The 12,245-nt window shown below is 40.4% G+C and overlaps 2 protein-coding genes across 8 annotated transcripts in view; one reads left to right on the forward strand and one right to left on the reverse strand.

The window, feature by feature from the left end:
* Positions 1 to 893, reverse strand: part of LOC145712433 (uncharacterized) — a 450,501-nt gene extending 449,608 nt beyond the window's left edge. Inside the window, exon 1 of the mRNA XM_081790145.1 lies at positions 663 to 893. Coding sequence (XP_081646271.1) covers positions 663 to 893 — 231 coding nt within the window. The remainder of the gene's footprint in view (positions 1 to 662) is intronic.
* APP (amyloid beta precursor protein) overlaps positions 1 to 12,245 on the forward strand; it is a 274,501-nt gene that overhangs the window by 122,206 nt on the left and 140,050 nt on the right. The gene's annotated exons all lie outside the window — the stretch shown is intronic.

The raw sequence follows: 12,245 nt of genomic DNA on the forward strand, positions 1-12,245 counted from the left end.
CTCCACACATGACCCCTAAATAGTCCCTTATCATGAATTTCTGCATCATGGTACCTGGGAGTTTATAGGTGCTTGTACATGTTTGTTGAGTAAATTCATGAATTTTCTTGATATCGGCTTGAGGTATCTTGAGAGGTACCTCAGCATCTTTCTCTTTCTACCTTCTTCCATTTCTTTGTTTCCCATTTTCCCTGTTATGATTATGTTCTAGCTGAACACGACTTGATTACCTCCACTCCTTTTCTTGGATTTTTTTAACAAAATGTATTCAAGACTTTTTTAATGTAGTTTTAGGGTGACTCAATCAGTTGAGCGTCCGACTTCGGCTTTGGTCGTGATTTCACAGTTCATGAGTTCAAGCTCCACATCAGGCTCTGAGCTGACAGCTCAGAGCCTGGAGCCTATTTCAGATTCTATGTCTCCCTCTCTCTCTCCCCGCCCCCCCCCCCCCAATTGCTTGATATCTCTCTCTCTCTCTCTCTCAAAAAATTAATGTTTAAAAAAATTTTAAATAATAAAGTAGTTCTAGGTGAGCAGAATGTACACAGAGGTCCCAGATATCCCCGCCCCCCCTCATACACGCATAGCCTCCGCATCATCAACAGCTCCCACCAGAGCAATACGTTCGTTACAAATGACACATTATCATCCCACTTCCCTACTTTCCAGTCAGGGCCCAGCTCGCCCTTGGGGTACATACTGTGGGTTAGGACAGATGCGTAATGACATGTACCCATCCTCACGGTGTCGTACAGAGTATTTTCACTAAAATCCCTTTGTGTTTCCGCCTGTTCATCCCTCCCACCCTTCAGCCCCTGGCAACCACTGATCTTTCTCTTGTCTTCGTAGTTCCACCTTATCCAGAATGTCACATCATTGGAATCATACAGCATGTAGCCTTTTTCAGATGAGGTGCTTTTGCTTAGTTAGTAATATGCATTTAAGATTCCTTCATGTCTTTTCATGGCTGTCTTTCTAGCTTGTTTCTTTTTAGTGCTGAATAATACTTCATTGTCTGGATGAACACAATTTATTTGTCCATTCATCTACTCCAAGACAGCTGGATTGCTTCCAGGTTTGGGCAGTGTGACTAAAGCTGCTGTAAGCATCCATGTGCAGGTTTTTGTGTGAACCTAAGTTTTTTGTTCCGTTGGGTAAATACCCAGAAGCCCGATTGCTGGATCATATGGTAAGAGTATGTTTAGTTACAGGAAAGCGGCAAACTGTCTTCCAAAGCGGGTGTCCTATTTTGCATTCCCACCAGCAGTGAGTGACAGTTTCTGATGGTCCACTTCCCCACCAGCTAGTGGTGTCATCAGTGTTCTAGATTTTGGCCATTCAGATGGGGGTGTAGTGGTATCTCGTTGCTTTAATTTGTATTTCCCTGATGACATACGACATGGAGCATCTCTTCATACGCTTTATGCCATTCACATATCCTTTTTTTTTTTTAATTTTCAGTCTTCCTTATCATTTATTTGCTCCTTCACCTCTACCCACAGAGTGCTGTTTGTGTCCCGAACTGACACTGCCTGAGTTCAGATCGTCATTTACTGGCTACTAGTCTAACTCTCGTGACTATCCCTTACTACCTCAGCGGCTCACTTGCCCCGGTTAACCTTGGTGCTTTTTTTTCTTAAAGGACTCACCATACCTTGACTTCTTATTACTTGGCATTCATTCTACCTGACCCACAAACCTCTGTTTATTCTCTTCCCAGATCATTCTCCATGCCTGAGTCATGTTCCCATTTTGCGTTTCTGATCCTGTTGACACTTGGTAGAAAATACTGGATGATTCCTGCAGCCTATAGGAAAGTTCAGATTCCCTTGCAGGCCATCCAGAAGTCATTACCTGGCCCTAGCCTGCATTTCACCATTCTACGTGTGCCTCACCTTACCTACTGCACCTGCACACCTCGACCTTTTCTTTGCCTAGGCTATCGATCCCACCTTTCTAACCCCTTCTGCAATCAAATGCTCTACCCCTGAGCTATACCCCCTCTAACCCCTTCTGAAAATGTGTTTCCTTTTTCAGAAGATGGTGTTAACACGCCACGAAGACATTTGTCAATTCTAAAGTGCTAGACCTGTAAAATCCTATGTATTTTTTAACATTCACCCCAGAAGACCCCTCTTTTACAAGTCTGCTCTGACTATCCCTTGAAATACTTTGCTTCACTGTCCTACCCTTGCTTTGTATTATTTTATTTATATTGAGTTTTCTTCCAGTTGATTGTAGTCATTTCTTTCTTTATCTGACACAATCTAACCTGTAGTTTATGTACCAAAAATGTCTTGCACATTGGTCTTCAAGAAATATTAGCCAAATTCAATTATTTATTTAAAAACATTTTTCATAGCTTTTGGTAAGGACTTCGTGGCCCATAAATAGATGTTATAGACACGCTTGTGTTTCAGCTCAGTTGTGTCCCTTAGAAATACAAGGTGAGCCACACAATGCACATTATACTTTCTAATAGCCACTTTTGAAAATAGCAAGAAAAAGCTGGTGAATCCATTTTGATAAGATTTAATCCAGTATATTCAAATATTATCATTTCAACATGTAAATAATCTGAAAAAGTTGTTAGTGAGGTATTTTGTGGGGTTTTTTGTTTGTCTCTTTCATACAAGGTCTTTAAAATCTAGCACATGCTTTACGCCTATAGCCCGTCTCATTGGGACTTGCCACAGTCCAGGCATTCTGTGGTCACACATGGCTGGTGGCTCCCGTACTGGACATCATAGCCCTTGATACTTCAGATTTCGAATCACTCTTTATTTTCCGTTAAGACAATGGGTTATATAGCCAGTAACACATTCTAAGGTGGAATTCTTACTTTTTTATTACTTTTATAACTATCCGTGTTTTTAAAATTTAAAAGAATTGTTTTGAACTTACTATGGTTAGGGTATCCGGTTCCTTGTATCACTTCATTTTTTTCAGTGTTTTTCTGTTAGCCCTGCAGGCGTGTATTCCTTTATCCGCATCTGGCAAAGCAAGTGGGAAAAGGAAGAGCTTTTGCATCACTGACCTGCCCACAAGCTGGGCTCCTGCCAGCTGGCAGCTTCCCAGTTCCAGGAGCTAGCCCTCCTTGTGACACTTGAAATGCAGAATCAGTACAGGAATTTGACACATCTTTCTTAAAACTTCCTCTGGGGACACCATATGACAGTTTTTGAAGAGGAGAAAACGTAGTGTTACTCTGATCCTCCCAGAAACAAAATTTGACCCACAGTTGAATACACTTTGTTGGTTGGTGGGTAATGAGATTTGTTTTGGTAGGAGGTGAGGGCTTTCCTATGGCTAATGCGGCATTTAGAAGAACATTCTTGGTAGGATGAGCTCTGTTAATGACCTTACTGAAAAAGAGGTTAGTCTTTCGAAAGAATGAATGTGGACAAATCAGTTATTTGTAAAGTTCTTTGGTAAATAACTCAGTATTTATCTCTCCAGTGTTAACAGTGATTAAGTTCTCAGACCCCCTCAAAATACCTTTTTATGCGATCAGTAACGTAGCTTGCTTATGTTAATAGGATGCAGATTCCAACTATCATGGGTAAGAATTTTCTATTGGAAAATTCACTAGAAAACTAACATACGCAGTCTGGCCTTGCGAGTGCAGATCTGGGGTGCAAATTTGCTCCCACCTGTATCCATAGAATACAACCGAAAATCCGTATCATCCACAGGGCTTGTTGAATTTGTACAGCAAATAACATAAGGGAAGACCCTAATAACAGCATTTTCCCTCGTGGGAGTGGGTCCTTCCTCTCCAAAGTAGGTCCCCACATTGTTTCCCCCCAAACAAAATCTCAAATGATATAGCTTCTTGTTTTCAGGGTTGCAAACATAGATGAGTCTGTTTCGAGAGGTAACCTAGTGTATCTTCTTAGATAATGAGAGGATATTTCTTTCTTTTTAATTAAAAAAAAACCCCACTTAAAATAGATCCAGATGACTGATTGCTTTTGACTGCATCTCACTGTGCCCTTCTTTGAACTGTATTTTGTAGCTCAGGAGAGTTTTCTTTCATTGATTAAGGTTTCCTCAACAGTGTGTGTGTATGTGTGTGTGTACACGCATGTGTGGGCACCTGGGAACACACAATATCTTAACAGCACTCACTGAGCCCAGGCAACTGAAACACTTCTGTCGGCCTTGCCCTGCTTTGTACCATAAAAGCCAGCCCAGCACCACTGACTTATCAAGGTACTGAGGACCCTTTATATTATTATGATTTCTTATACTTGAAATTATCTTACAAAAGAAAGAATAAAGGGATAGTGAAAAATAGCTTTGTTTAGAAATTTTAATAAGAATTAATATAGTAAAGGGCCACCTTTATAGTAAAGGGGCACCGTATAGTAAAGGGTGGCTCAGTCGATTAAGGAGCCAACTTCGGCTCAGGTCATGATCTCACAGTTCATGAGTTCGAGCCCCGCGTTGGGCTCTGATGCCTGGAGCCTGTTTCAGATTCTGTGTCTCCCTCTCTTTCTGCCCCTCCCCTGATTGAGCTCTGTCTCTCTCTGTCTCTCAAGAAAATAAATGTTAAGAAAAATTTTTTTTAAGAATTAATATAGTAAACATTTTAATTTGAATTAAAATTTGAGTACGGTAAACCCAGATTTTTGTTACATCTTTTCTTGATTTTGAAGGTAGAGATTTCTGAAACGGGCAGTATTTTGTTTTTAATGGAACTAGCTGCTCAACAGTCACCTGCTGCGCATGAACCTGGGCTATATTCATCTTAAAAATACCGACTGCAGATTTAAAATACATCTCTATTAGGTTACATCCTGTTGTACTTGTTGGTTTTTTTCTTGAGTTTTCACTTGATAATTGTAAAAAGAATCAATACTTTAAAACTTGGAGAGCTCACAATTTTGTTGAAGAGACGAGCCACTTTCTGTCCATTATTACAAAATATTTCTAAGTTTGGATATATAAATCCCCATGAGATTCATCAATCCATTTTTTTTCTTTTCAACTTTACATTGGTTCTTCTAATCACCTTTGTACGCCCTCCTGCCTTTGGTAGTTGTCTGTTTACAAACCACGTACAAAAAATTTTGTTGCCTAAACATGATAAAATTTATTATGCAAGCATCCTAAAGGAGGAGAAAATGCTGTCACACATCTTTTTAGCAAAAATAGTGAACGGTGTCCTCCTTCCTGTGGAATGACTCCTTGGGTGAGAATCCTGTATTTCCTTCTTTGCTTAGAATTCTAACACTGCTCCCTCTTCAGTTCTCCGCCCTGAGAAAATCCATCTAGGATATCGTCATCTGAAGATATCTGATATCTGATATCGTCTGTGGTCTTGCCTGTGTGATCAGTTTCATTCATAGCCAAATTTGTCTAATATTTGTGAAGTACCTCCTGTCGCTTTTCTTCTGTTTGCTAATGTGGAAAGTGAGCATTTTTGATTTTCAGTTCTGTTCAATTAAAGTCTCCTGACGTAGTTTATAACTTCTGGAAAGGGGATGCAGTATTTTGGAAATGCAGGAATAAAACTGTGATAATCTCCCTGTTGCCTCATCCTTGTAGGTAACTCCTTCAGCCCTTCATTCTTTTTTTAAATTTTTTTTAATGTTTTTATTTATTTTTGAGACAGCGAGAGGCAGAGCATGAACGGGGGAGGGGCAGAGAGAGAGGGAGACACAGAATAGGAAGCAGGCTCCAGGCTCCGAGCTGTCAGCACAGAGCCCGATGCAGGGCTTGAACTCAAGACTGTGAGATCATGACCTGAGCCAAAGTCGGACACTTACCCGACTGAGCCACCCAGGCACCCCAGCTGCTTTTTTTTTTTTAAAGTAGGTTCCACCCCCAGGATGGGGCTCGAACTCAAAACCCTGAGATCAAGAGTCACATGCGCCACTGACTGAGCCAACCAGGCGCCCCTATTCTTTCATTTTCATATTATTTGGTCTTTTTCGGCATAGTTGGAAATAGTCAATGAGAAATGATGAAATAATTCTTGGAATGTTAAAAAATAGGAAAATGTTGCAAAAAATTTTAGTTACATAAAAAGTTGCGGTGGACTGGTAACAGTAATTACAAGATAAAGCAAGCTTTTATTCAATGTTTTAAAAAATAAAATCTCTCTAAAAAGGGTAAAAGCCAGACATATCAACCCTTATAAGAACTTTTCAAAATGAAACTCAAAAGGTAAAATTATGTCTAGTGGATCCTCTTGGTGTTCTGAGGGTTAATAGCTGATTGTGCTTCTCAGGGGCTTATGTTTGTTAGATCTCTGTGACTTGACACATTAAAATATTCAGCCTTGGGGCGCCTGGGTGGCTCAGTCAGTTAAGCATCCAACTCTTGATTTCAACTCGGGTCACGATCTCAAGGTTTGTGGGTTCAAGCCGCACGGTGCGGAGCCTGCTTGGGATTCTCTCTCTCCCTCTCTCTCTGCCCCCCCCCCCAATAAAAAACTTAAAAAATATATATGGCCTAATTTTCTGCAAACTAGGGGCCCAACACATACTAATGGAACTTTAAACAAAAACTACTAAGAAATAACATTCCAGATAGACAATAGTTAAGTGAAATTGCATCAGAAGTCTCTAAATATTTTTAAGCTGGAAATACTGAAAAAAAAATGCTAGGACCTGTGGAGTATTTTTAACAACTGCTTAGCACCATTACTGTAGTTACTGCTTGAATATCTTTTGATGGCTTCGAAAAATGAAATGAAATAGAATGACATTGGAATTCTGAATGAAGGTAAGATTCATCTCTCTCTGAGCTTTGGAAGAAAAAGTCCATTCTTAGAGTAGCTTTCCTATTTGAACCAAGTAACTATCTTTTGTTCTTCGGTGTCAAATTGGACGTCTTGACTACAAATAAAGAACAGCAGGACGTACGAGTTACAGTCATGAGACTTGCTCAGCCCGTTAGCTGTTGGCAAGCACTGTGTGATTGTAAGAAACAAATAAATAAACATCACTTTAGAGCCGTGGTTCTCAACTGGGAGTGATTTTGCTGCCCGAGGGACCATTGGAATTGCCTGCAGACATTTTTAGTTGCCACAGCTAAGGAGGGTGGGTGCTCCTGGCATTTGGTGGGTGTTGGGACTGGAAATACTGCTTAGCACCCCTAACACACAGGGCAGCCCACAGCAAAGAAATGTCAATAGAGCCGAGGTTGAGAAACTGGTGCAGAGGTCTCTTCAGTCCTGGGAAGCTTGGGAAATGATTCTTTAAAAAAAAAAACCAAAAACCAAAAACAAACCTCCATTCCAAGATTGTGTCTCACCCTGATCTCCTGTGGGCAGAAACGCAAACACCGCAGGAATATAGGTCTCTTAAGGGCAGCTCTTGTACAGATGGAAATGCTTGAGATGAAAACAAACTTTGCAAACATCTGCCTCCATAGCTTCAAAGACCATCCTCAAGATGCACTCAAACACAAAAAAGATGATTAAGGCTTCCGATTTGGACCCAGTTACTTCATTAATTCTAATCATTATGTCTTTTTTTTTTTTTTTTTCCTTTTATTAGTATCACTGCTCTCCATTTTGACTACAGTGAATACTAACATTTTCCTGGGGCAAAATGATCCCATTTGGAAATATTTGATGTATTTAGAAATATATATGTATTTCCTATCTTTACCTAAAATGTGTTTTTCATTGCATATAACTAGAAAAATAATTTAAGTATGATATTTTCTTAGAAGGTTTTGAGTTAGGGAAAATCACCTGTAATTTGGCCTTGTTGTAAATTTTGTGTTCCTATTTGTTTTTGTTCATATGGATATGTTTTCATTTAGTTGTGGCTAAAATATCAAATCTTTGTTTTTAAATAATATTTTAAAATTTAAAAATACACTTATAGTCTTCATATCTATTCCTTTAATTATGTCTATTCCTTAAAAGTTTGTGCATCTATGTGATTATATTGTCAGACATTTTTTTTGCTTTTTCTTTTTTTTAATATACTTTTTTAACATTTATTATTTTTAAACGCTTTTATTTATTTTTCGACAAAGAGAGACAGAGCATGAGCAGGGGAGGGGCAGAGAGAGAGAGGGAGACACAGAATCTGAAGCAGGCTCCAGGCTCTGAGCTGTCAGCACAGAGCCCGACGTGGGGCTCGAACTCACGGAGTGTGAAATCATGACCTGAGCCGAAGTCAGATGCTTAACCGACTGAGCCACCCAGGCACCCCAAACATTTATGTATTTTTGAGAGAAAGAGAGAGGCAGAGTATGAGTAAGGGAGGGGCAGAGAGGGAGACAGAATCTGAAGCAGGCTCCAGGCTCTGAGTTGTCGAGAACGTGGGGCTCGAATTCATGAACCATGAGATCATAACCTGAAGTTGGAAGTTTAACCGACTGAGCCACGCAGGCACCCCTGCTTTTTCTTTTTTAATGTTACAGGGGCCATGCTTTTGAATTCCTTAATGACCCTAGATTTTCTTCCCATATTATATAATTGCTTGAAGGTATCTTTCCAAAATTAGGATTACTGAGTTAAAAGATAAGAATAGTTTTGACAGTACCTGAAATGTATCTCAATAATGCTTATGCATCATTGCATACTCCCCAGTACTGGATTTGAGTTGTTGTTATTAATAACATGGCCTCTGCCTCATAACCTCCAAGCTTATAGGGTTTTCTAGGCTGAATTTCCTGAGCGTATGGACTAGGTTTTAGTGCCTTCTTTTTTTTTTTTTTTTTTAATTTTTTTTTTTTTAACGTTTATTTTATTTTTGAGACAGAGAGAGACAGAGCATGAACGGGAGGGGCAGAGACAGAGGGAGACACAGAATCGGAAGCAGGCTCCAGGCTCTGAGCCATCAGCCCAGAGCCCTACACGGGGCTCGAACTCACGGACCGCGAGATCGTGACCTGAGCTGAAGTCGGACGCTTAACCGACTGAGCCACCCAGGCGCCCCTTTAGTGCCTTCTTATACCTTTGTCTGCACATGACTAGGAACAATCATCGTAGATGTTATAGAGTCTTGCTGTGTGCAAACCACTGTTCTGAACACCTTGCAAATGTTAACCCGTTTTACGTTCACAAAGCTTTTTTAAGGTCTATAGTTATTTGTTGGATGATTTACTGAGTTTTGTATAGGCTTTTCCAAAGTTAGGAATAAATTTGTGCTGATGTATCTGTAGTTGAAGATTTCGTTTGTTTATTTTTGTTGTTTTTTTTTTTTGTCTTGTGCCAAGCAAATAGTATAGGTATATCAAATATAAACTTCAGCTGAGCTCACTTGCAGATTCTCATTCCCTAAGTTCTACATCAATGAAGTCTAATTAATAATCTGCACTTTTCTCATTCAGCTACATTGCTTCTATTTCACCTAAGAGCACATACAAGTCAGAACTTTAATGACTAACTTTTTTAAATTTTATGTGTTTTTGAGAGACGGCGAGAGTGAGCAGGATAGGAGCAGAGAGAGAGAATCCCAAACGGGCTGTGCACTGTGAGCACAGAGCCCGATGTGGGGCTCGAGCTCATACACCGTGAGATCATGACCTGAGCTGAAACCAAGAGTCGAATGCTTAACCGACTGAGCCACCCAGGCACCCCATAAGTCATAACTTTAAAAAGTGATTAATTCGTTTGGCTTTAATTATTACAAAGTTTCAGATCATAAAATTTCAAACCAATAATTAATTTTGACTGAACGATTCATATATATTTCAGGGAAGTTAAAAGTCCTTGATTTTGACGCATTACGTATACAGTATATGTTGATTCCATAAACAGTTTAATCTGCCCTAGTTAGAAGCTTTAGATTTGTTTAACACAGACGGGAAAGAAACAGAAGCAAAATGTAGGTTGTGACACATGCCTAGAAAAGACCAGAAACTGCAGAAGGCTTACTTACTCCACTTGAAAAACATCAGTTGGACCTAAACTGAGCAAGCTATTCCTTTCCAAGTTCCTGCCTTTTATTTATTTGTGTGAGAGTGGGGGGACAGAAGGTATATAGATCCTGCTTCTACATCAGTAGAGGTCTGTCCAGTGTAATTCTCTTCCAAAGAAGAGAAAGCCATCTTACTCATATTTCTGTGCAGAATTCCCACAAAGATGTCTTTTTTTTATAGAGACTGGGTTTATGAACATAGAGAAACACACATAAAAATTGCATCATCATTTGATCAGCAGCTAGGCCATCTAAATGCTGCTATTTTGGGCTAAGGTGGTCCTTCTTTGAGTCAAGTAGGATAGAGAGGGAACTAGTTATGTAGCTTGTAAGTCCATCGTGTTAAAACTGTTTGTGGAGGGGGGAAAAATGAAACTATTTATGGAGGGGAAGTGATAATCCAGGAGCCCCAACCCAAGATAACATGTCACAGTATAAAAGATGGGAATGCTAAACTTATCTTATTCTTTTTTTAATTTTTTTTATGTTTTCATTTTTATTTTTGAGAGAGAGAGAGAGAGAGAGAGTGCGAGGGGAGAGGGGCAGAGAGAGAGACACACACACACAGAATCTGAAGCAGGCTCCGGGCTCTGAGCTGTCAGCACAGAGCCCGACACGGGACTCGAGCCCACAGACCGTGAGATCATGACCTGAGCCGAAGTTGGAAGCTTAATGGACCGAGCCACCCAGGTGCCCCTAAGCTTATCTTATTCTGAATTGAGGACAGCCAGGTCCATGGCTTCATTTGAAGCTGTTGGTGGCCTTACAGCATAGAGGACAGGAACATGACTTCGCGGTGTCTTCATCTACCTTTCCTCCAAGAACTTGGGGGCACAATAAATACGTCAACATAGCCCATACAGTTGGGAGCATTTTTCGTACCCTACACACGAGCACAAGTTAGGAGATACTTTAAATCCATTTATCAAGCCCCCCAGGGACGTGGACTTAGGCATTCGCTCTTCCAGAGAGAATGGAAGGTGGTCATAATGCTGGGTGCTGCCCATATGCACTCATTTCCCAGAAACTCGAGCAGAGGCCCACACCAGCAGATACTGAGCATAAGGGGGGAGATCGTAGTCGTGATCGTTATCGCGGTTCGCATAGAAAGTGTTTGTTAAGGCTCCATTTGTGGTAGTGCAGTGCTGGGTGTAGATGAAACCTGACTGAACTCTGGTCTGCGTGTTCCAAGGGCTCTTCTCAGAAAATAATCACCGGATGGTAGTATGGAGGGAGTGCATGTCACAAATACAGTATTGGTGGTTTATGAAAACTTATCGTTGAGTCATGTGGTATGTTATATACATGTTGGCTTCCAGTTAGCTTGGGATGTGGAAACATTCATGGCCTCAGCTAATCTCAGGCTGTCTTGAAAATACAGGGCTGTTGGCGGGTCTGTAGTTTTCTCTGTCTTTAAGATTGGTTTTGACAAAGAATGGGAGAGGCTTTATCTGACTAAATCTTACTTGGAGCTCTGGAGTTAAAATCCTTTGAATATACAATCTTTCAGCTGCCTTTGTGCCTTGCATTTTGAGAAAATGGTATTAAATGCTCAAAGGGGGAAGAAACTAACCACTTCGGAGGCGAATCACAAAGTGAATCATCGAAATGATAAATTCCAGGCTTAAATCTTTGCCAGTGGATGAGTCAAGTGGAATGGATTTGATGAAACAGTTTGTGGCTTTGAGACGTAACTGCCACCTTGCTGGCTGGCAGCTTCCAGCACTGTTTGAGGCTGCGACTGTATCACTGTGTCTTGTACTGAAATAAGGGAACTAATTTGAAAATGATGAATAGGAGAAAAGCAGAAGCTTGCATTTTCTCTTGAGGCAACTGGCCGCCAGCTCTGGGGTCTTACTAAAAATGCTGAATTTCTGTATTTAATAAGCTTGGACCTTGTGTATAGCAAGAAGAAAAACAAATTATTTTAATAGTCTTAACCAGAGTACAGTTGCGTGGCCAAACCAGTAGGGTTTGGTCTGATTTCCAAGTTTGTAATAGTTACTTAGAGGGCTGGATCTTTCACTGCCAAGGAGTTTACACCGTTGAGGAAAGGAAGACCTCTTTGTCCTCCTGATGTCTTTGAATTAAACTGTTCAGGTTTCCTGGATTACAAAAGAGGAAGAAAAGAGGAAGAAAATCGAGAGCCTCGTGATTTAAACAGTCCTGGCAGTGGTGCCCTCATGCATGAATTCCATGTTGAAACCAACATGGAATCTGGATATTGTTATTCTCACTGTAAAACCCCTAATTTAGATGGGCTTCACCATTATTCTACGTAAAGTTGGCCCTTAGAAATATGTACTATTCATTTTTTTGTTTTCTTTCCCCCTTTGGCCTCAAGATCTACAT

Source organism: Panthera onca, chromosome C2 (assembly GCF_046562875.1).
Source record: "Panthera onca isolate mPanOnc1 chromosome C2, mPanOnc1 haplotype 2, whole genome shotgun sequence".
Classification (NCBI taxonomy): Eukaryota; Metazoa; Chordata; class Mammalia; order Carnivora; family Felidae; genus Panthera; species Panthera onca.